The 24,454-nt window shown below is 45.5% G+C and overlaps 1 protein-coding gene across 1 annotated transcript in view; it reads right to left on the bottom strand.

Moving 5' to 3' along the window:
- The window catches only part of LOC130387162 (contactin-associated protein-like 4), a 101,274-nt gene that overhangs the window by 10,036 nt on the left and 66,784 nt on the right, over positions 1–24,454 (bottom strand). The window contains exons 15-20 of the mRNA XM_056596158.1: positions 20,675–20,802; positions 20,378–20,548; positions 17,304–17,522; positions 9,336–9,575; positions 5,709–5,933; positions 2,995–3,128 (exon numbers count right to left, since the gene is read on the bottom strand). Coding sequence (XP_056452133.1) covers positions 2,995–3,128; positions 5,709–5,933; positions 9,336–9,575; positions 17,304–17,522; positions 20,378–20,548; positions 20,675–20,802 — 1,117 coding nt within the window. The remainder of the gene's footprint in view (positions 1–2,994; positions 3,129–5,708; positions 5,934–9,335; positions 9,576–17,303; positions 17,523–20,377; positions 20,549–20,674; positions 20,803–24,454) is intronic.

Below are 24,454 nucleotides of genomic sequence, written 5' to 3'. Positions count from 1 at the left end.
TGATGGTAGTGGTGATGGTAGTGGTGATGGTAGCGGTAGCGGTGATGGTAGCGGTGATGGTAGTGGTGATGGTAGTGGTGACGGTAGTGGTGATGGTAGCGGTGATGGTAGTGGTGATGGTAGCGGTGACGGTAGTGGTGATGGTAGCGGTGATGGTAGTGGTGATGGTAGTGGTGATGGTAGTGGTGATGGTAGTGGTGATGGTAGTGGTGATGGTAGTGGTGATGGTAGCGGTGACGGTAGTGGTGATGGTAGCGGTGATGGTAGCGGTGACGGTAGTGGTGATGGTAGCGGTGGTGGTAGCGGTAGTGGTGATGGTAGCGGTGACGGTAGTGGTGATGGTAGTGGTGATGGTAGTGGTGATGGTAGCGGTGATGGTAGTGGTGATGGTAGCGGTGATGGTAGTGGTGATGGTAGTGGTGATGGTAGTGGTGATGGTAGTGGTGATGGTAGTGGTGATGGTAGCGGTGATGGTAGCGGTGACGGTAGTGGTGATGGTAGCGGTGGTGGTAGCGGTAGTGGTGATGGTAGCGGTGACGGTAGTGGTGATGGTAGTGGTGATGGTAGTGGTGACGGTAGCGGTGATGGTAGCGGTGACGGTAGTGGTGATGGTAGCGGTAGTGGTGATGGTAGTGGTGATGGTAGTGGTGATGGTAGCGGTGATGGTAGTGGTGATGGTAGTGGTGACGGTAGCGGTGACGGTAGTGGTGATGGCGTTGTTGGTGTTGGTAACTCAACCAAACACTGATGAGCTCAAGGATCACTCAGAGGAAACACCAAAAGCGAATAACATTGCCTTTACTTTCCCTTGTCCCTTGTGTCTGTCTTTGTCCTCCAGTGTGCGAGCCGAGTGGACCGACCAGAGTGCGAGGTGAATGAGAAGGACCCGGAGGGAGCTCGGGGGCCTTCACCGCGAGATAAGGGAGGTCTCTGATTGTTGAGCGCTGCAGTGATGACCTACAAGCCTTTGGGGGTCGCCATGTCGATTATGGAATGGGCCTTTTTGTTAACGGGAGATATGATATCCCCCTCTGGAGAGAGATGGGGGGGATAACGACGTTGATGCGTTGAAGGCTTTCTGAATTGAGACTCCACGGAGCCTTTTATACCCGGTCGGTGCAGCGAGTACGGTGGGAGGAGCCTAACCTGGGGGATTCTCGGGGGGCAAGTAGGCTGAGAACAGGGTCCTGATTATTATGGCTCGGCTTGGCTATCGAAACACAATTTCCGTTCTCTTACTTCCTGTGAGCTGCGGATAGCAGTCCCGGCAGCAAGGCTGCGAGGCATGGCAGGTTTATTTATATAGCGCCATTCAGACACAAGGCCATTGTTCGTTACAAAAGGAGGAAATCTCCTTTTAAAACACCAGGAGAAGAACCTGACAAGTAACACAATAACAAAGACAGGGAATAATTTATACATATACTCCTGTGTATACTATATATATATATATATATATATATATACATATAATATATCATAATGTGTATAGCCCTCTATCCCTCTAGAGGTGTAAACTGGTGGTTACCTGAAAAGGTTTGCAGATGCAGAGACATGCAGGCCAATTTAACGGAGCAGTGAGTATAAGGATGCTCCCGACTCCTGTCTCCAGTGAGAGCAGCACTTGGCCGCCCCCTCAAACCCCCTCATTTTGATCCCCAACTAATCAAACCAACCTAATTGTCTGTCAGAGCCCAAGTTTCACAGTTACTAGTTTTCAGTTTAGAGGTCACAGTCATAACCCATCGGAACACAAACACGTGTTCAGCGTTGAGACGGGTTCCAATCAGTGCCGCGTGTCACACTTCATCCCGCCCCGTGACATTGATGGAAACCACGGCGATGACGACTAACCCTGCTGCCCAGTGGCCAATAGGCTGGCAGTCCCAGAGTCCCTCCCGCCCCTCCACTGATTCAATAGGACAGCACGCGAGGCAATCACATCTGTCTCACAAACCGGTTGCTCAGACATCCCTTTTTTTCTTTTCCTTTTTTCTGTACAATTTATCAAATGAAGGCGATGAATAACCTGTCAACGAAACAAATGGGCGATGAAAATATGGACATGAAACCAGCATAATGAACAAAGCTGAGTCGTGTACTGAGTCGTGGGTGTGTGTGTGTGTGTGTGTCTGTGTGTGTGTGTGTGTGTGTGTGTGTGTGTGTGTGTGTGTGTGTGTGTGTGTGTGTGTGTGTGTGTGTCTGCGTGCGTGCGTGCATGTGTGTCTGTGTTTGTGTGTGTTTGTGTGTGCGTGCGTGCGTGCGTGCGTGCCTGCGTGTCTTTGTGTCTGCGTGTGTGTGTGTGTGTGTGTGTGTGTGTGTGCGTGTGTGTGTGTCTGGCTGTGCTCAGCTGTGATTAGCTGTGTTCCTGAGCGCTGTATTGTGGAGGTGCCACGGGTGTGACAGCGGGCAGAATAGCGGTTAGCATTTCACCCCCCGCCTCCCACTTCACCAACGCCGCCAGACCACTGACACACAGTGCGACAGCACGCGTATGCGGCCCCTGATAGGGTGTGCGTGTTTGTGTGAGTGTGCACGTGATGGGGTGTGCGTGTTTGTGTGAGTGTGCACGTGTGTTTACCAACGGTAGAATGGAGCGGCACGTACATTTCTATCTCTGTAAGAATGTGTCCCAGTCCCTGTCTCACTATTAATATTAATAATAGTGATATAGGAAAGGCAAGTTTAACATAATATAAGCTTGTGTGAATTAAGTATGTAGGACTGATTTGGTGTGTGTGTGTGTGTGTGTGTGTGTGTGTGTGTGTGTGTGTGTGTGTGTGTGTGTGTGTGTGTGTGTGTGTGTGTGTGTGTGTGTGTGTGTGTGTGTGTGTGTGTGCGTGCGCGTGTGTGCGTGTGTGCGTGCGTGCGCGCGTGCGTGCGTGGTGTATGTCTGCATGCGTGTCTGGGTGCATGCACATGTGTGTGTGTGTATGTGTGTATTCATGAACGTGTGTCTGTGTGTGTGTGTGTGTGTGCGTGTGTGTGTGTTACCTGCACTGCCACAGCGTCCGCGTGTCTGTGCACGACGAGGGTGTGCAGCTGTCCGTCGGCCAGGTTCCTCACTCTGCTCCTCAGCACCTCGGCGTCTCGGCCCCCGTCCAGCTTGTACCGCACCTCCAGCTTATCTGCACACACCACAACACACACCGTCACACACACACACCACAACACACACCGTCACACACACACCACAACACACACCGTCACACACACACCACAACACACACCGTCACACACCACAACACACACCGTCACACACACACACCACAACACACACCGTCACACACTGGCCCTGCACTGGCACTCTGCGCTCAGCACTGCTGCTTTACCAACACTCTGCTGTACACACCCCTACTTTACTAATACTCTGCTGTAATGCTGCTGCTTTACTAATACTGTGCTGTACACACCCCTACTTTACTAATACTCTGCTGTAATGCTGCTGCTTTACCAACACTCTGCTGTACACACCCCTACTTTACTAATACTCTGCTGTAATACTGCTTCTTTACTAATACTGTGCTGTACACACCCCTACTTTACTAATACTCTGCTGTAATGCTGCTGCTTTACTAATACTGTGCTGTACACACCCCTACTTTACTAATACTCTGCTGTAATACTGCTGCTTTACCAACACTCTGCTGTACACACCCCTACTTTACTAATACTCTGCTGTACACACCCCTACTTTACTAATACTCTGCTGTAATGCTGCTGCTTTACTAATACTGTGCTGTACACACCCCTACTTTACTAATACTCTGCTGTAATACTGCTGCTTTACCAACAGTCTGCTGTACACACCCCTACTTTACTAATACTCTGCTGTAATACTGCTGCTTTACCAACACTCTGCTGTACACACCCCTACTTTACTAATACTCTGCTGTAATACTGCTGCTTTACCAATACTCTGCTGTACACACCCCTAATTTACTAATACTCTGCTGTAATACTGCTGCTTTACCAATACTCTGCTGTACACACCCCTACTTTACTAATACTCTGCTGTACACACCCCTACTTTACTAATACTCGGCTGTAATACTGCTTATTTACTAATACTCTGTTGTACACACCCCTACTTTACTAATACTCTGCTGTAATACTGCTTCTTTACTAATACTGTGCTGTACACACCCCTACTTTACTAATACTCTGCTGTAATACTGCTGCTTTACTAATACTCTGCTGTACACACCCCTACTTTACTAATACTCTGCTGTACACACCCCTACTTTACTAATACTCTGCTGTAATGCTGCTGCTTTACTAATACTGTGCTGTACACACCCCTACTTTCCTAATACTCTGCTGTACACACCCCTACTTTACTAATACTCTGCTGTAATACTGCTTCTTTACTAATACTGTGCTGTACACACCCCTACTTTACTAATACTCTGCTGTACACACCCCTACTTTACTAATACTCTGCTGTAATACTGCTGCTTTACTAATACTGTGCTGTACACACCCCTACTTTACTAATACTCTGCTGTAATACTGCTGCTTTACTAATACTCTGCTGTACACACCCCTACTTTACTAATACTCTGCTTGAAATACTGCTACTTAACTAATACTGTGCTGTACATATTGCTACTTTTCTAATACTCGGCTGTAATACTGCCTCTTTACTTATACTCTGCTATACACACACTGCTACTTTACTAATACTCTGCTATACACACACTGGTACTTTACTAATACTATGCTTTCCATACTGCTACTTTACTAATACTATACTGTACATACTGGCCCTCCACCGGTACTATGCTGTATATACTGTCTCTTTACTAGTACTAGTTGTACATACTGTGAGTCTACTTGTACTAACATGTTAACCCCATCAGCTTGAGAACCATTCGATCTCAAGCACCACTCATTCAAATGATTTTTGTTCCGAAAGTACATTCTCCTGGCTGAACATGTCCTTGACTTGCATTATAATCATAGCCTGTTACAAAGTAGCTGCTGCTGTAATAACAAAGGTTTCAGAATTAAGAGGATTACCGCTAATTCATCATCAACAATAGGAGACTAAACCTAATTAAAGTTTTATAATTCTTGGAGAATTACAGAGCAGAGGTTTGGTTCAGAAAAAAAACAATTATTTATATAACCTTGCTTTAACCAAACTTGCATCTTTGCTTCTTCAAAGTGAAATTATCATGAACCCCATAATAATTATTCCTTCAAACACTATGAATGTAATAATCCTCTTAAAATGGACAATAATTATGAATATTTTAGCCTGTTGTTTGTTCTGCAACAACACTAGGATGACACAATATTAATTTGAACCCCGCTGAGACGATGCCGAAAAAGTAGGTTTGTAATCCTGAAGTACAGACAGAGATAGGAGTTTGGTTGCTGGACTTACACTAGTCTAGCATTCGGCCTTTCTCCTCACTACAATCTGCACATTACATTCACAACAAATCAGGCAAACCATAGCTTCTAATTTAATTCAAAGTTGCTAACAACGGACTGTCCAACAACAAAAGGTTATTGCACAACTGAAAGCGTACAACTTTCAATTGTTCCAGCCATCAGACGACAAACTGCTGTGACATTAAAACGTAAGATAGAAGATAGCCTCTGAGCCTCTAGAATTGTGCTTTTAGCCCCCCTCGTCAAAGTAAAAGCCCCTCTTTCAAAGTAAAAGCCCCTCTTTCAAAGTAAAAGCCCCCTCTCACCATGCTTGTTGATGAGCAGCGCCAGATGCTCCTTGTAGTAGGAGGAGACGTAGAGGAGAAGGGCGGGGCTCTGCCTCGTCCTGAAGCTCAGGGAGATGTCTTCTCCCCGCAGTGTGACCTCGCTGTAGATGGACGAGGACAGGGCACTGGCGTTCCGGCTCTGCTCATACGGCTCCCTGAAGGAGTAGCGGGCTGACGTCGTAGACTTGAAGACGGCGGACACCTCTGGATATGAAGACAAGAGGTTGAAATGAGTCGGAGGAGTTCGAGCTTAGGCTTTATTATCTTTGGAAGTCTCAACTTCAAAATGGCGAAATTCAGACGTTGGCTCACATTGCAAATAGATCATTCGGGATTTCCCGTGTTGGATGATGAAGTACCACCTTGTCCCCCATTACATGGTCTATTTTTCCATGACCGTGTGTGCAGCTCGGATGGAGAGTGTCAGGTGACCCCTAGCACAAGTCAGGAGTCAGCAGCAGCTGTGATACGCACTCGCCGCCTAATTAGCGAGCCGACATAGTCCTCCCATTGGCTGACAGCCGAGAGGAACCACGCCACATGCCTCCTAATTATAAACACTCTCTCCCAGAGCGATGTCAACCACAGCGCTGTTCCTCTGACGCTCCGGCAGGGCGCCACAAGGTGCCGGCTGAACCCACCGTACCCACAGCCCACGCACAAACGCCTTCTTCCCGTCACCCCGTAAAGAAGCGACGCGGCTATGAGTTGTGATTCACTTTTTTTGAGACATCAGATAAACTTTTAATCACAAACGAATCCCTCTTCTTCTGCTTCCTCCCTTCTGCTCTCCGACTCTCTTGATCTTCCCCGTGGCAGCTTAGAAGTTATTTGTGTGCTGGGATCCGCTGATGCGCTGGAGTGGGTTTAAGTGTGCAGCCCACACTGGGAGGCTGTCGGCAGAGGGACGGCGCTGCCAGTGAATCAGAGCTCCCATCCAATGGAGGTGGAGAAGAGGAGTGATGAAGTGTCACTTGATGCATCGCCTGCGGGCTGTCCGAGTGCTGGGCCGACGTCATAGTTAAACTGCACTTTAAGGGCTCTGGCCTGTTTTTGCCAAGACCTGCGGTTGATGGATGACGGTGTCTGTCTGGAGATGTAAATAAGCTGTGATTATGGGTTCACCTCGCCCCCCCCCCCCCCCCCCCCCACACACACACTCTTGAGGTGAAGGCAAATATATATACTGTACACTATGGACTATACACAATAGACTCTATATCATATAGACCACTGTATATAGTTTATTGAGTACATTCAAAAGTTTATATTTAATTATAAATAAATAGTCTCTATAGGACTGTGTTACCTCTACGACCGAAGGCCTTGCTGTACAGTGTACAGTTAGTGTATAACGGTTGGTTGTTCTGTGTTTAACATAATGGTCTCATGGGAAACAAACCCCACTCAAGTCCCTTAAATGACAAACAGCTTTGACAGATGGGGGTACTTCAAATGAAGTCAATGAAATCAAGTATCCCAAAACCAAAATAAAAGTTTTTTTGCCGTTTCGGTGAAATTATGAAATTATGATAGGGCCATTGAAAGCATGCCAAGAACAAATACACACACACACACACACACACACACTACTCTGGATGACAAATCGCCAGGAAGGGAAGGGATAATACCATTGCAATTGGTTACCAAATACTAGCCTCTTATTACAAGTAGGGAGAGATTTATGATATATTTGGGCCGCTTTAAACATTTAAATAAAGCGGCCACTCACTGGGATGTGTGAGTGGGTGGAGGCACCTGGGAAAGCAGCATGTAACAAAGTCCAGGTCTGAGCGCTGATAAAGTCTCGTATATAATTTATGATGCATAGCCCACAGTATATCATGTATAGTCAGGGGTGCACATAACTTCTTTATAGAGTTACTCAGTTGAGTACCAGGAGATGGTGTCTGGTACGCACCCCCAGACATAGCCCCACACGTAACATCGGATCTTATGAAACGTACCCAGTTTCACAGAGGTTTTTTTGCGTCACCTTTTTTTTCATCAAACTGCAGCAGATCGACCACGGAGCGTTTGATTATCTGACAAAAGGAACGTTGCGATCAGCTGATTTTGCGCAGTTCTCCAGTGTGTGCGCGGTGCACAGCGCACACAGTTCACATGAGCGCACATTTCATTGCGCTTATCATTCATTTCGAGCCACGGCATATCTTGGTGCCACTTTTAAAAAAAAACGATTTTCTTCTGCTCCGGCTCCATTTGCCTTTTCTTTGCATTTCGTTTTTTTTCGACCTCCCGTAAGTTACGCAAAAGTGTTTTAGTGACACAAGTGACGTTACGCATCCCCCGTTATGGCCGTGCATGCCTAATTGCGTAACATGTGCACCCCTGTGGGTAGTATAATGTATATTTTACAACGGGGGACCTAAATCCAGCGATCTGATTGGTTCCCAACTGTTGTATAATGAGCGTATACATAACTGCTATGACGCCCGATCATTTTGTGAAAGTTTGCATATCACTCCGCGCCTGGAAGTAGAAACAGTTACAAAGTAAAACATGTGTTGGATGATGGAGAGGGTGTAAATGTTGTTACTCCGGGAGTGAGCAAGGCGATGGAGAGACTAACGAAAGCTTAGGCACACGGCGAGTGAACTGCTCCATAGGATAAATTGCCGGCGAACCGCTCTATCGGAGCCTTCTCTCGGAGGGACGCTAAAGTGTGTTGCATAGCGACCGTCGATGCATAGCGGCAGACAGGAGGGACTACTTTTTTGTATTCTTTAACAAAACGGCTACTTTGACTTTCTTTGTTTCTTTTTAAATGTAGTGTGTCTATGACTTTCGTTTCGCCATAACAGTAACCGTTGTATAAAAGCAATAGATCACTTCAGTCAGTGGCATGTGCTCATTATACCACTATGAAGGGGGTCGCCGGCCCTCCGCTACGCGTCGGGGCCGGACAACGCCCCTTAACAGTGGTATAATGAGCACATACCACAGCCTGGTGTGATCTATTGCTTAAGTATATAGTGTATTGTATACTGTATAATGTATAGTATCATGTATAATATATAGGTTAACCTCTATGCATAGTAGACATTATATAATGTAAAGCATATACTGTTACCTCTATGACAGTAGGTGTACAGTCCACAGTATACAACAGTGGTTCTGAGCGAGTAATTTGATTGGACAAGAGACATTCCATGCTCTGCTGGAGCGCTGATATGAGCGTCCAACACCACTCGGACTGTTCACCAAACTGCAAACCAACTGTCAAGATCACCGCGCATTTCCAGCTGCAACCAACTTACTTCAACTGACGTCAACTGTTGGGTGTTGTTTTGTTTATACGTTGCTTGGCAACAGTCCGCTCAGTGGGGATCTATTTTTGTTGGCGGTAGCAATTTCATTTCGTTTATGTGATTAAATAAAGAGACAAATCCCAATCTATTGTCAATTATTATTGTTAACAGTACATTTTACCAGTATAACTGTTGTATAAAAGCAATATCACACTCGAGGTTGCGATGTTGTCGCTCTATATCAGCGCTGCCGTGATTTGGCCCGGCCGAATCGAGCGACCTCGAGTGTGATATTGCTTAAGTATATAATGTCTATAACGTAGAGCGGCGTTACCTCGATGACAGAAGGCCCCGGTGTAGGCCGACGGGCCGCAGTCGCAGGTGAAACCCTGGCTCCTCTCCACACAGCGGCCCTGGTGGCGGCACAGCGAGCCGTAGCTGCTGCAGTGGCCGGGGCAGCCGGGCCGGACCCCCGGGGTGATGCGGGCCCTCTCCTCCAGGTCCTGGGTCTCCTCGTTCAGCCGCAGCGCCCGGATGCAGCCCCGGAAGCCCTTCTGCCTGGACGCCGTGCCCCCTGGGGAGGGGAGAGAGGAAGGCGAGAAGCAGAGCCAGGTGTTGTAGATTAACGTCGGAAACGATGTATGAGCGCTACCGGTGTTGTTTCGTCTAGGTACACAGACACCCTTCCCCTTTCCTCCAGACGTCTGCGTGCGTCAGTCCCATTATTATCAGGAGGTCCGAGCCCGTGAGTGCGAGATGCTCTTAGCCTGAGCGATCGCGCTGAGCACGGAGGCGGGCGATTAAGGCGCAGACGGTGCAGATCGATCGCGTGTACACCAGACAATGGAGCCGTCGAACCCATAAAACCTCACGCTTCAGCGTTCCGACGACGAGGGTCGACTCCCGCATCAGTCCTCATAAAAAGGGCGATGTTGTTCACGACGCGATGCCTTTCTGGCCTACTGTCGGGGGACCCCGCCCTCCCGCATGACCTCCCCACGACCTCTGCATCAGAGGACATTTGTTAACCCGCCCCGACGTCATGTGGCGAGGGAGCGAGAGACGACGCGGGTGTCTGCATCTCGCCCTCCACCACCAGACCCACTCTCTCCTCTCATTCACTAACGTTCTGCTGTCTTCGACTGCCAATTCGTGCATTGTCTTGTCAGCGGCCTGGCTTGTGTTGTTCTTTGTGTGCTGTTTTTCCCTCGTACAATTTGACAGGAAAATAGCAGCGAAGCATAAACAACAAAGAACACATTCAGTGGCTTTGACTCTCACTGCTTGTCTGAGATAGTGTTTTCATCCAGTTTTCAGGATACCTCGGATGTGAGGAAACGCATACTGAACACCTTCATACGTTTCCAGTTGGCTCGCCTAATTAGTGTGGCAGATTTCATTGGGCATTCCAATGCAACTAAGTTCCTTTAGCACAGCAGCACAAACGGTGAAACCCACTTCAGGTGTCAGGAGCCTGACATACTGCATGATATGCGCTCCCGGCACACAGACACACACACCCAAACAAACACACCTGAGAGCAACTGGTTAGCAAGGTTGTGATACAGAAGCAACCATGATTTAAGCCTGAGACCACACACACACACACACACACACACACACACACACACACACACACACACACACACACACACACACACACACACACACACACACACACACACACACACACACACACACACACACACACCCACACAATCATTAAGGGCTACAGATTGTCAGGCATATATCATTCACAGTCCTCAGCGTTGGGAGACAGAAGGTTGCTGTCAACGTTATCAATCTCTGAGCGACTGCCTCTGTATTTTTCCGTAAAGGCAGCCTCTCAGACCCTCTATGTTTGGGTGCAAGCTTATATCCATATATATGAAAACCCGAACCAGCTATTAACAAGCAGGCAAGGACAGGGGAGCCTCTATCAGAGATGGGATTCGATATGAAATTGCATAGCATATTTCAATTGGACACTATAAAAAATGTCCTACGCAACACATGAAAATTCCCGTAATTTAAACTCGCATGGTTCATGAGGCTGGCTGCAGTGACGGATCTGAGGAAGAGTCGAGATGTGAATACAGTTAAGCCAGACACGAGAAAACCTGATGTTTGCCGACATTTGCAAAAGTAATTAAAAAATAAAAGAGACAAATCATCACTGCAATCATGGTCAGGTCAGACCTACAATGTGGATCCCAGTAAGTGACAAAAACACTCTGGGCCCTGTCTTGCATCCGGCGCAATTGACTTAATCACTGGTGCGTGTGTCGTTGCTAGTTTGCAACTGGCGCAGAGCGTTCTTTTACCCCCTGCGCCACGCGTCGGTATATCACTGTACGGTGGGTATATCTTGCTGCACAGAAAGTGGAGAAAAAATAGCACAACAATCAATTATGCATTCTCACCTTTTCACAACGCAGAGGAATAGCAGCTTGATTCCATATGTGCCGTCTCTATGCTCGCAGCATCACCCGAGTTATTTAATCATTAACCGCTCAGTGGCAGGTCGGGGCCTAATGCTAGGATACTTTGAAGTGGAGATACTGCATGCGTTTTTATTCAGGGAATGTGAAGTTACACCACCCCTGGCAACACCAAACCGTACTGGTGTAATCCTTCAATAGAGGTGGCTGCTGTTTCAGGAGCGTCAGGGTGGAATCAACCGTAAAAATGAAGTACTTTGAACAGAGAGTAGTATTTTAATCTATAAAGAAAAACACTAGGGTTTTAGGAATGCAGTGGGAGAAAGGAGGAAACTCCCGTCTCCTCTACTGCAGGGAACGTACTATTGGCCCAACAGAGGTATTGACCTCTAAACGTGGCGCGGCCACCGTAGCGTTGTAGCGTGGTGTGACGTCAACCTCCCAGACCCTATAGGGCTCAAACCTACCAGTTGAACTAAACGAAACGTGAAGGACGCTGTGCACACAGTGAGCCTCAAAGGACGCACCTGGCGCGTGACAGTGGATACGTACACAGACGATGTGCTCGGTAAATGTAGAGTCAACAATAACAAGGGAGGTCTTGGATCACTGAAGGTATAGGGTTCCGTTGAAATTAGAGCTGTCAGTTAAACGCGTCATTAACGGCGTTAACGCGAACCAATTTTAACGGCATTACATTATTTTTTTTTGGGCTCAAAACAAAGAAGCAGTAGCCTGACTGCTATGTTCAAGGCATATCTTTGTATGTTCATCGTTTAATTGCATTATGGGCTTTTTTTTTGTACCGTCCTGTTTTGATCAGTATATGCCAATGTTGTTATCAATAAAAAACATTGGCCCAAGGCAAGCCGATGCACTTCTCCATGTTGATAAGAGCATTAAAATGAGAAAAATTAATGGGACAAAGAATTCAAGGGATATTTAGCATAGAAAAAATATATATGATTAATCGCGAGTTAACTATGACATTAATGTGATTAATCGTGATTAAGTATTTTAATCCCTTGACAGCCCTAGTTATAATGCAAGGCTGCCCTTTTTTAGTTCTCTCTGCACTGACGGCCACAGAGAGACAAGGCGCCGGCACTTGGTCTTGTCAGTCGGGGTAAGAGCACAATGCATGCATGGCACACACTGTTCTATGGGTTATTTAGCATGTTGCATGATTAAAGGACTCCTGATGTCTCGTTATATCACGGCTAACGAGCCTGTGTGAAAAGGGGCTTCTGAACGTATGCGAAAGCTTTTTTCCGATGGACACATAAAGAATTGATAAAGGTGTCATTAAAAGCCTTGATGCAAACGGCGGCATGTATTATAAAGCAATCATCCTTTAAGTCAGTCTCATGTTTTATTATTAACCTGACACAATGGGGGGGCCTGTCAACTCCCTCTACGCATCAGCACTGAGTTCATACAAACGTCTTCGCTGCTCATGACTCAAGTCGTGCTCTCTTCAACAAAACACGATGGTTCTCATACATTAAAATGACTCGCCACACTCATTTACTAAATTTAGAGCATCTCAAATTGGTCTGTCTCTCAATTGAAACGATGGAATACTTGGTGTGAACAAATTCTAATTATAATAGTAATTAGCAGTAATTAGTTCTCAACAATTTAAATTTTCGCACCACAATCCCACCCGTGGCCAAACCGCATTCTATTATTGCCTTCGCTCTATGCTACGGTGGGGCACGCTGGAGAAACTATGGTACAACAAGAAAAAAAAAAGTGGAGCTACCAGGTTTTTGCCTGAGGCGAGAGCCATTTGACAAAAACATTACTGTACGGAGCGCTGCAGTATATTTGCCAAGCGGGTCCCTCACTGATACAACCCAACTACCTGTCGAGCAGTTCCCTCACTAATATCACCCACTAGCTGTCCTCTCACTAATATAACCCCTCTCCTCTCACTCTCCTCTCACTAGTATAACCAACTACCTGTCCAGCCAGTCTCTCACTAATATAACCCCACTAGCTGTACGGGTCTCTCCTGCATACAAAGTACACAAGCTGAACTCTCCTTATCAGATCTCAACTATTCTAGACACTCTTGGATCTCGGAGACTCTGATGATCTGTACAGACATCGCTCACACACCTTCACGCAGGATACCATTAGCTTGGCCCCTTTCTAAAAGCCCAGTCCTTTTAGCATTGTTTGATATACTAGCAACCCCATGGTAAACACTAACAGCTACACAGGGTGTTTACCATACAGGGCTAAGCCAGGAAGTCATCTACGCGCCTTTGTCGGGTAAACACATTAATATTCACCGCAACTCTCCTGCCTCCGGCCAATGTAATCAGTGTATGTTGGTGGGGTTTCCCCGCGGACGGGCTGTTTACTGATGAAACACGACATCCATAATGTTTACTCTGAAAAGGTTCTCCATACCTCGCCACCTGACCTTCTCCCCATTAATAAAATGAGCGCACAATATTCTTTTTATTTACTTTACTAATTACTTAGAACAGACATTATTCAAACCTGCAAGAACAGGCCTATTATACACAACCAAAAAAAACAATCCAGTAATCATGTTTCTCCTCATGGTAATGGGGAACAACTGGTATTAGCATACCGTTTATTGTTTTCATAGATTCATGGATTTACTATTTAGTTCTTCCCTTGTTTGTTTTAAAACAGAATAGCTGACCAATATCTAACATGTATTTATCCTTTATCTTTATTCATCTAGTTTGCCTTTTGAATGATTATGCGCGATGAATAATAATTTCCAGTCTACTTAGCTTCCTCGGGCTCTCATTCAAGATTGGATCATTATAATCAAGGGAGGCGTCCAGTGGGGTATTTAAGCAGCTCATCCTCCTTGTAGATTCAAGAGAGACGGTTGTGTGCAGACTCACTAGGAGGCTGTTTGTTTTTGGGTTGTTGTTGTTATTATTGCACGACAAACTAAAATGGCAACTATGAGAATGTTTTGAGGGGAACGAACAACAGGCTGACAGGGAGAGGGCGACGGCTGCTGGCCAGGCTGTGGAAGGCCTGGCCCCCACCACCAACCCCACCACCACTGGGTCAGCGACAACACCACCATCCACACCACCTCATCTTACCGTGCTACGGGCGGAGCCTGGTCTAGAGCTACGATTCCCAAGTCGGATGAGGGGGATGATATTGATCAATATCGCGTGACATTTGAGCCTGTAGCCACAGTCCACAGGTGTCTGAAGACAGATTGGGTAGTGCAGTTGCTGCCAGGAGCGCTTATGTACATTCACGGGGACATGAATGAGTTGGTGAACTATGACCTGGGGAAACAAACGATTCGCATGAAGCATGAGATCAATGAAGATGTGTATGGCCAAAGGTTCTGGGAGCCAGACATCAGTCCAGGAGAGACTCCATGTCAGCTTCAGAATCGACTGAAAGATATTTATTTCATGGCTAAAACCAGATGTAAAGACTGGCCAACTGGTTTTAGATAGAACCGTTTTTTTTTTAATCTGCCAGCGCTTGTTGTACATTATATCCCTATGGTGCCGAGCGTTTCTGGAAAAAGTCCTCTCCCAGCATTCTTTACTGCCATACGGAGCGTTGAAAAAAGTTCAACTTTCAGGAAGAAAGCGGCCGACGTCAGACGTCTTTTTGGCAACTGACCAATCACAAGCGGAACATTGTCACTTCGTCACGAAGGAAACTCTCAACTGTCAAAACAAGAAACAATGGCGGACAAATAACTCGGGAAAGTGCCGGTGGAGCGATTAATAGTTTTAATTACAGAACATGTCGAGATCTACGACATGTCTAATGGGCTCTAGCCTGGATACCTAGTAGGCGAGTAACGTCGGGTCTAGAATGGGTTCGTTGCTAGGCGATAGAAAAAAAAGCTCTCTGTGCTTATAGGACAAAAAACGCTGCCAGGTTTTTTTTTTTTTTTTTAAACGGTCGGCTCAACTTTTCCGTGTTACAAAAAACGCTAGATGTGAACACGGCCTTAGACCGTTGTTTTTGGAGCTGGAGTTATCGGTTCAGAACACAACTCCAAAATGGGACAGCAGGTCATAACGGCCAGGGTTCTATACTGATGTCCCAAGAGTTAACCAGTCAGAAAAGGGTCCAGCCTTTTCCAACAAGTCATTTAAATCCCATTATCCAGACTATGCATGGACACAATCTATTTATGTCTGCATCATTTTAGACAAATCCACTTTTTAGACCAATCCACTCCTTTTGTACTTTCCCTTTTTATGATAAAGGAATGAAACAAACGGGTGGGTGGGTGTTCCTACAACCATGATTGGAGAATAACAGGGTGTGAACTCAGTTAATTCAGGCCAGTACAATCTCAGGACAATAAGTGTGAATGAACAGATGCCCTACACTGTTGTGGTGCCACACAGTTTGAGCACACACCGATTTCCAACTTTCTCGCTGAGCATTAAAACGGAATGAAGGCACCCACTCAGAGATCAGTGGCTCAAGTGGCTCAAGGCACAAGCACTGCAAAACATTAAAACAGGCGTACAGTGTGCCAGGCTTGAAAGACGTGTGAACCAGACCTCGGGTGAAGCTACTGTTGAAGCAGGTGCATAATAATAACATAACTGAGAGATTATCTTGTCTTTACTTTGGTCGCTGTGTTCAGAGTGACAGTTTACATAGAGGCGAGAGGAAGGTAATGAGCGAGAGAGAAACTGGATGGCAGTAATGATTTGTTTTTGTGCAGTCTGTTGAGAAGCTTGCATATGCGTGCATGCTTGCCTGTGTGTGTGCGTGTGCGTGTGCGTGTGCGTGTGTGTGTGTGAGTGAGGGTACATATGCGTGTCTGTTGGTGTGTTTATAGTTCACTATGTAGGAAACCAGAACTCAGCTCCTTTTACCAACAGTTTGAAAGCAGCCAGTGGAACAGAGAGACAGCTTTGATGCGATAGAGAGGGGATATAGTGAGGGATGGAAAGAGAGGTGGATATAGTCAGAGAATGAGAGAGAGAGAGGTGGATATAGAGAGAGAAAGAAAGATAGAATGTTGATACAGAGAGGGAAAGACAGATAGAAAGTGAATATAGAGAGAGAAAGACAGGTATAGAGGTGGGTATAGAGAGAGCAATACAGATAGAAAGTGGATATAGAGAGAGAAAGACAGATAGAGAGGTGGGTAGAGAGCAATACAGATAGAAAGTGGATATAGAGAGAGAAAGAAAGATAGAAAGTGTATATAGAGAAAGAACGACAGGTAGAAAGTGGATTTAGAGAGAGAAAGCCAGATCGAGGCGTTGATATAGAGAGAGAAAGACAGATAGAAAGATGGATACATTCAGCGAGAGACAGAGAGGTGGACAAAGAGAAAGAAAGAAAGAGAAATGGTTTTATAGAGAGAAAGACGGATTGAAAGTGGATATAGAGAGAGAAAGACAGATAGAAAGATGGATACATTCAGCGAGAGACAGAGAGGTGGACAAAGAGAAAGAAAGAAAGAGAAATGGTTTTATAGAGAGAAAGACAGATAGAAAGATGGATGCAGTCGGCGAGAGACGGGGAGGGGGATATGGTGAAAGGAAGACAGATAGAAAGATGGATGCAGTCAGCGAGAGACGGAGAGGGGGATATGGTGAAAGGAAGACAGATAGAAAGATGGATGCAGTCAGCGAGAGACGGGGAGGGGGATATGGTGAAAGGAAGACAGATAGAAAGATGGATGCAGTCAGCGAGAGACGGAGAGGGGGATATGGTGAAAGGAAGACAGATAGAAAGATGGATGCAGTCAGCGAGAGACGGGGAGGGGGATATGGTGAAAGGAAGACAGATGGAGCGCGGTTAAGAATCGATATTCCTCACAGCTACGGTTACTCCCCCCCCTCCCCCCGGCTCACCTATGAAGAGCAGGCTGTTGAGCTGCAGGCGGACGTGCCCGTCGTCGGGGGCCTCTCGCGTAGCAACGGGCAGCGCGTCCACGCTGAGCGACGCCTCCTTCACGTTGCGCTCGGCCCGCACGCGGTGCCACCGGTCGTCGTCCAGCGGCCGGGGGGCCCTCACCCGCACCTCCAGGGGCCCGTTGCCCACGTCGAAGGAGAACAGCACCTCAGTGGAGGCTGGGGGAGGGAGGGAGAGAGAGAGAGAGAGAGGGAGAGGGAGAGGGAGAGGGAGAGGGAGAGAGAGAGAGAGAGAGAGAGAGAGAGGGAGGGAGGGAGGGAGGGAGGGAGGGAGGGAGAGAGAGGAAAAATATTACGGAAAAGAATATTATCTTGTGACAACAATTGTTTTCCGACAACAACATTCAGCTGAACTGTGAAACATAAATAATTAATTAAAAAGTATAGAACTTAACTTGGAGTTGGCCGTTATCTAAAGGTTAGAGCCCAAAAACCATGGAAGGAAGAGGTCCTTTATTATTCAGTAAATGTCAAATCGTATTCCCATGTGAACAGACCAAGCAGAATCGGCCTGATTTAATTATAAATTATAGATATTAACCAAAACGATTTTGTTGTTCTAAAGTCGAGAAGAAAGAAATTGATTGCGGGCTGAACTTGGTATCATTTGAAGTAACGCTTTAAGGCTGCTCAGAGCCCTTTGAAGATGCTTCTCTGAGTCCCGGGAATAGCACTGGAAGGTTGAACCGTAGAACATTCCGCCAAACAGGGAAATCTGTCCGAATCCAAACTTCACAGCCCATGAGTCTCCACATCCAGTTGGAACAATAACCCTCCACAATCATCTTCTAACTCATGGCAACATCCCAGAATGCAACACTAAGTTCATTTGGAAAAAGAAAGTTCCCAGAGATATAAAAGAAGCAATATGACTCCTGCTAACTTTTTATAACAACATTCTCCCAACCGTTCGGCAGCCACACCCCTTCTATAAGATAGTTCACGCCTCCTATATAGATAGGTGTGAGGCTAGGAGTGTGTCTGCGTTCTTACATTCCCAGCTCATCCTATGACGGCACACTAGGGAGCCTCTAAACAACAGCGTTCATAGGAGGGGGAAAAGAGATCATCATACAGGGGGGGGGGGGGGGCTACGCACGAGTAAAAATAACTGAAGTGCGTGTCGCGCCCTGAGTGGATTAGTAGGACCCCCCCCTTCCAAACACACACACACACACACACACACACACACACACACACACACACACACACACACACACACACACACACACACACACACACACACACACACACACACACACACACACACACACATACACCCGGAGTCTTAGAGCAAAAAATAGACAGTTAAGCTTCTGCCACCAGCCTTGTTTGTTAATACATACATTATAGAAGCCCATTTATTTTTAACGATCGAATAGGATTTATTATAATAATCACCAAAATAGTTTTTGCACTGTCCGAATAAATTATTCCGGCGACATTAAATAAATGTCTTGGGGTTGAAATTGTCTTCATTTGTTTTCAAGAATGTTATTAAATGTCTTTCTTTCATGCATTCTTTCTTAATATCTGTTCACAAAACACAGTCATAAGCCGTGGACAACAAATCCTCGGGCTATTATCGGTCAAACTTCAAAGTCATCGTGGTCCGGGTGACGACCAACTTTGATGAATAACACGTGGACCACTCTTGACTTCTATGTTTCATAAAACCCTCGCCAGCAAGAAACAGAACAAACACGGCCTGGTGGCCGGAGATAAGGTCACTGACCAGCTCCTCCATCACACGAAGCGGATCAGCAGAGCCACTATCTCTCCAGAGAACTCTAAAGATCACACAAGAACACGGCTTTCTCAACTCTGGACGTCAGTCAGACGTTTTTAGTCTATTACACACCCCAACAGAGCTGCAACGATGAGTCACTGAAGCACTGGTCGGAAAAACGATTGATTGTGTGTTTGTTCATTTACTGATCATATTTTGTCCTTTATCCAGGGAAAGTGGTATAAGTAGTACAATCTGAGGGAGAGAAATGCAAATTCCAAGTGTTTCAGAGCCTTAACTCAGTGGACAGAGCAGATTTAAGAACGACCTCTGTCTCTGGTCCTTTGTGATAAGTGTTTTACATTATTCACGACTTTTCATAGACTTAACGCAGAATCAGTTAATGCGAAGGACAATGGACATTAATGGACGTCAATATGGACATAACCACCAACGCTTTCCTCGCAGCCTTCAAACGTAACTCGCAGAGCTGAGCATCCGCCCACTGTGCAAACAGGAAACTTTCTTCCACCCACCAGGTAGTAAGTAAATAAACACATAGATATAGAAATAATCACGCTTGGCTTTGTACACAGCCTTGTAATGCGGTTCCCAGACCAAATGGAGTCTTTTAAAGATAAGATAAAACACGGCAGGAGATAAAAAAAGAATAGGAAGAGAAAAACAACAACCTGTTTGATCTAAACGGCAAAGCCCAACTCAGCCCCTTGGTCAAGGTTGGTGGTCAACATCCTATATATATATATATATATATATATATATATCCACCAATTCTCAGACGAGGTCCAGGAGTCACGGGTGGCGCGTTAATCCGGAGAAAAAGTACCAACAAAACAAACAGTTCAGAATGGGCACAGGAAATGAGTCAGTAATCCCGATACGGACAGATAAAGATGTACGATAACGGGATAATAAGCCCCAGCTTCCAATCTATAGTCTTCAGACAGGCCAGCTTGATCCCAGATGGATATGAATGGGTATAAAAAGGTGGGTTTAAACAGATGGGTATAAAAAGATATGAAGATAGCGTTATCGCAATAAAGTATTCAAATGTACGTCATCTCTATTGAATTGCGGCGACAGATCGAGACAGAGAGACGGACAGAAAGATGGACGGATAATAAGACATCCAGACAGAGAGACCGACAGTCAGACAGACGGACGGATTGATCCACAGACTAATAGCTGTCCCGGTCCCATTACCCGGGACACACACCCAGGGGCGCTTCCACTTCAGACTGAGCTGTTTGGGTCTGATACTCACAGCTGAGCTCGATGCGGATGAAGTCCTTAATGCCCAGGTTCTCCAGGAACACGCCCGAGGAGGCCGTGGTCTTAAACAGGAAGGAGATGTCTGCGCTCAGCTCCGCCCGGAACGTCGGGAAATGGAGGTACGACGTTTCCTTGTCGAAGAACGCAGCGTTCCAGAAGTTCTCTGATAAAAAACAAAGGAATTAAAAAAAAACAAAGAACAGAAACGTGGATGAATTACGTTTTTGTTTTTTTTCCCGGTGTGTAATGTTCATGATGAAGGGGCTCCGGCCGGCCGGGGTGGACTCACTGTCGCCATGACAACGCAGCGGGCCCACCCGGTAGGCTGCCTCCGAACCGGCTCTGTGCAGGTCCCCCAGCACCAAAGACCGGACCGGAAGGCTCTTCTTGTGGGTCAGCAGGCCGGAGTCACTAGCCCTGCAGGGGTGAGGGCGAGGGACGAGGAGGAAGAGGAAGGAGAAGAAGGGAAGGAAGAGGAGGAGGAAGAGGAGGAGCCATGGTGAGAGGACGCCGATGAGGAGGAAGAGGATAAGGAAGAAGAAAAGGAGGAATTGGAGGAGGTGAAAGGAGAGGAGGAAGAGGAAGAAGAGGAAGAGGAAGAGGAGGAGCGATGGTAAGAGGAAGAGGAATAAAACAGATGTGTTATGATCCCACACAGGGGGTCAAAGGAAAACAAGAGCCGGCTAACTGGGAGCTAGCGAAACAAAACCCCAAAACAAAACCCAACACAACAGCTTACAAAATGGAGACATGGGGGACGCCATGCGTCCACCACGGTCAAAACAAATCTAGCAATATTCGGAAAATGGCTTCTAATAGGTATTCCTGGGGATACCATGCTTCCACCACGGCTACCCTCTATCAAAAAGATAGAACAAATAACCCTCTCTGTCCAGCTACTGCAGATCTGCTGATATCTTGCAGCTAGGCCACATTTATAGCAGCAGGGCACTTAGACGAAGAATTGCAGTATAGTGTCTAGCCAGAAGTGCAACAAAAAGCAGCAAAGTGAAGAGTAATGAACATATGTTCGGTGGAATATATAAATAAGTACTATAGATGCAGTATGAACAGTTTTGACAGCAGAACATTGGGGACGAAAACGTTAATGTATTCACAGCAGAAGAACATCTCTCTCTATATATTTTTTTACATATAGTGCACATGTAGGTACAAGCAAGATACATAAAGACTTTTGTATGGGATATGACATGAATAAGTTGTATGAAGTGTAGACAGTGGTGCCAATATGAATACACTATAGGTAAGATATATGCATCGTGGGCAGAAAAAGTCTGACCATAATAGAAGCAGCGGACATTATGCCCACGTATATTACACAGGTCTTTTTACCAGAGAACGTCAAACAAACAATTAATCACTGGGTTGACAGATATGTTTCACACAATATATATATATATATATATATATATATATATATATATATATATATATGACACATAATTAACACATCAGGCAGCTGCTGGAGATCATTAGATCTCCATCATATGACGAAAGTCAGTGCAAAACAGAAATTATCACAAGTACAAAGCAAACCTGTGATGTGGCATGGCCGTGTCAAACTTAAGCTTCATATGCTGGGGGGGGGGGGGGGGTTTCACGACATGTCAGACTTTAGGTTCAAAGTTAATCTTTATATTTGGGTTTAGCGTGCCTCTTTCCACCGCACAACCAACTTAACCAACATATGTTCTTAAATACCGTACTTCAGCACTCAGAGAGGGTATTTGTTTATCATATCTGCATATATGCAAAAAACACCAAATTAACTGTTTGTTGTTTAAAGTCTTTTAAAAATAGTGTGGAGTGCAGCAGGGGGACAATATGACCACCGTGAAATGAAGTCATTTCTCCCTTCACGGCGACTTTAGAGCGCCATTCTCAGCTATTTAACTGTTTTTTTCCTTGCACACACAAAGTGGCTCAGTGATGAATAATAATCGTCGACGGAGCGCATTTAGAGGGCTTTGGTGGGGAAGAGCAGGGGGTAAAGTAGCCTGGAGAGGGTCTCTCAGCTTAAGCTGCACGGGTTATTTTTGGACAGCATCATTTTAAGAGGCATAGAGTGCCATACATCATCCTGGCAGCAGGGACTTCACACCATTGCATCTTCTTTAAAAACAATATGTACCAGCTGGGCATCTTTGTGAACCTTGTTTTGCAAGGTGTCCACCGACCCCGGACCCACGTTCAGATCAGTGTTTAGTTTGGCATGTTGTTGTTATTGGTCATTCTTGCTGCAAGCAAATAATGTCTAAAAATACCCTGTTTCATTTGCCTGGGGGCGTGAGCGGATCAAGCAGATTTGATATCAGAGAGAAAGAGAAACGATAGTCTTTACATATTCTGTGTTTGAAGTAGGATATAATTTCACGTGTGCTAGAGTGTAGGGTTCTATTGTGTGTTTTTAAAGTTTTAATTTCCGCCTCCTCATAGAAAATATACTGTGCTTGAAGGTAATGAAACAAATGTTAATCCTATTTCTCATTCCTTCAACTCTCGAGCTGGTGAGTTTTCCTCCTCTTCAATTGTTACATATTACGATATATATGTTATATAATACACATATAATATTAACTATGGATGCTGTTTTATTTTCTTGTACGCTCACATTTTGAGCCTGAATAATATTACCATATTCAGCCTGGGTTTGCAAACAACAATATAAAGTAGCATATAAAGGGGCGTGGAGACATTATGCAAACACATTGGTCAACTACTCCTATGGGAATTCAAGCGTAAAAAACGGTGGTCATTTCCGTGGATTTAGACTTTAATGACGTTTATGGAGGAACAAAATGACGTAGTAAAGTAAAAAGTCTATTAATTATGGGATGGTTCATTTTGATTTACAAATGTAAACACAAATGAAACAGTATCCAGTATGAAACAGATACAAAGAAAGGTATAATTTCAGAAGCAGTGATCCATAATGCATGCTACCGTTTTATAATGACCATAAACCTGAATTTCCTTCTTAATAATGTATGGTCAAGGTAGTTAGTACGCATGGCTATGCCATAATAAAACCATAGAGTACCATCACATAAAAAGACCAATAAAAATGACACCACAACTCAAATGTCTCAGGATGGTTATATGGCTACGTGGTAATATAATAATATACGATGGTGAATACGATATATAATATTCTGTGCAGAAAAGTCCTGCGATCCTAGCATACGACAGTACCGTTCTACACACAGTGTCGCAGAGATGTTTCGACGGCGGCAAGGTATTGTATAGGGTCCAAACAGCGGAGAGGGCGGAGGTTAGGTTGGTGCTCATTTCCGTAACGTATTCTGTACGTGGAGTCTGTCCAACGAAAATTGAACAAATCGAACTTCTCACATGAACGGTGGGTTCCCACAGTTCCTACAACCCAAGTCCTCTTCTTTACACTGCCGTTGTTGTGACACGTGACCTCTGCTTCTCCACTGACGCTACGGCAAACCCCCAGTCTAGTCAAATTGCGAGAAAGATGCGTGGTGATGCATCGCAATTCTTTGTTGATCCAATTTTCTTCTTTGATTTGTTTTAATGATGGATGCTTTGAGTGTATTCAATAAATACATCAACATAACAAACTTAGAAAAGAAGAAGAAGTTCAAGTGAAAAAAACTGACTGCCAATCGCCCCCACAGTGTTCGGCTAGTCTGTTCACTGTTTCTGGAATTGCCGTTGGACACCTTTGCTCTTTGGAGCCGGAAAGCTGAAAAGGGCTGAGAAGAATAATGTATCTATATATACTGTGTACTGTGCCTCAGCCACCCCAAGCAAGACAGGACTTTGGCCATTTCCTTTCTTTTCTATTTGAAGTAAACTCTTCCACCGTCATAACTCTAGGAAATGTCTTGGGAGCTTTTCTACCCTGAATCAAACATTAACAACTCCTCTACAGATGGTCATGTGATCATAACATATGACAGCCCCATTCTAAACAGAGGGTCATGTGATCATAACATATGACAGTTCCATTCTAAACAGAGGGTCATGTGATATCATAACAAATGACAGTTCCATTCTGTACAGATGGTCATGTGATCAT

This window comes from Gadus chalcogrammus, chromosome 8 (assembly GCF_026213295.1).
Source record: "Gadus chalcogrammus isolate NIFS_2021 chromosome 8, NIFS_Gcha_1.0, whole genome shotgun sequence".
In the NCBI taxonomy this organism is placed as follows: Eukaryota; Metazoa; Chordata; class Actinopteri; order Gadiformes; family Gadidae; genus Gadus; species Gadus chalcogrammus.
Note: the sequence above shows the minus strand (reverse complement) of the source record. Positions and strands in the feature narration are given on the sequence as shown.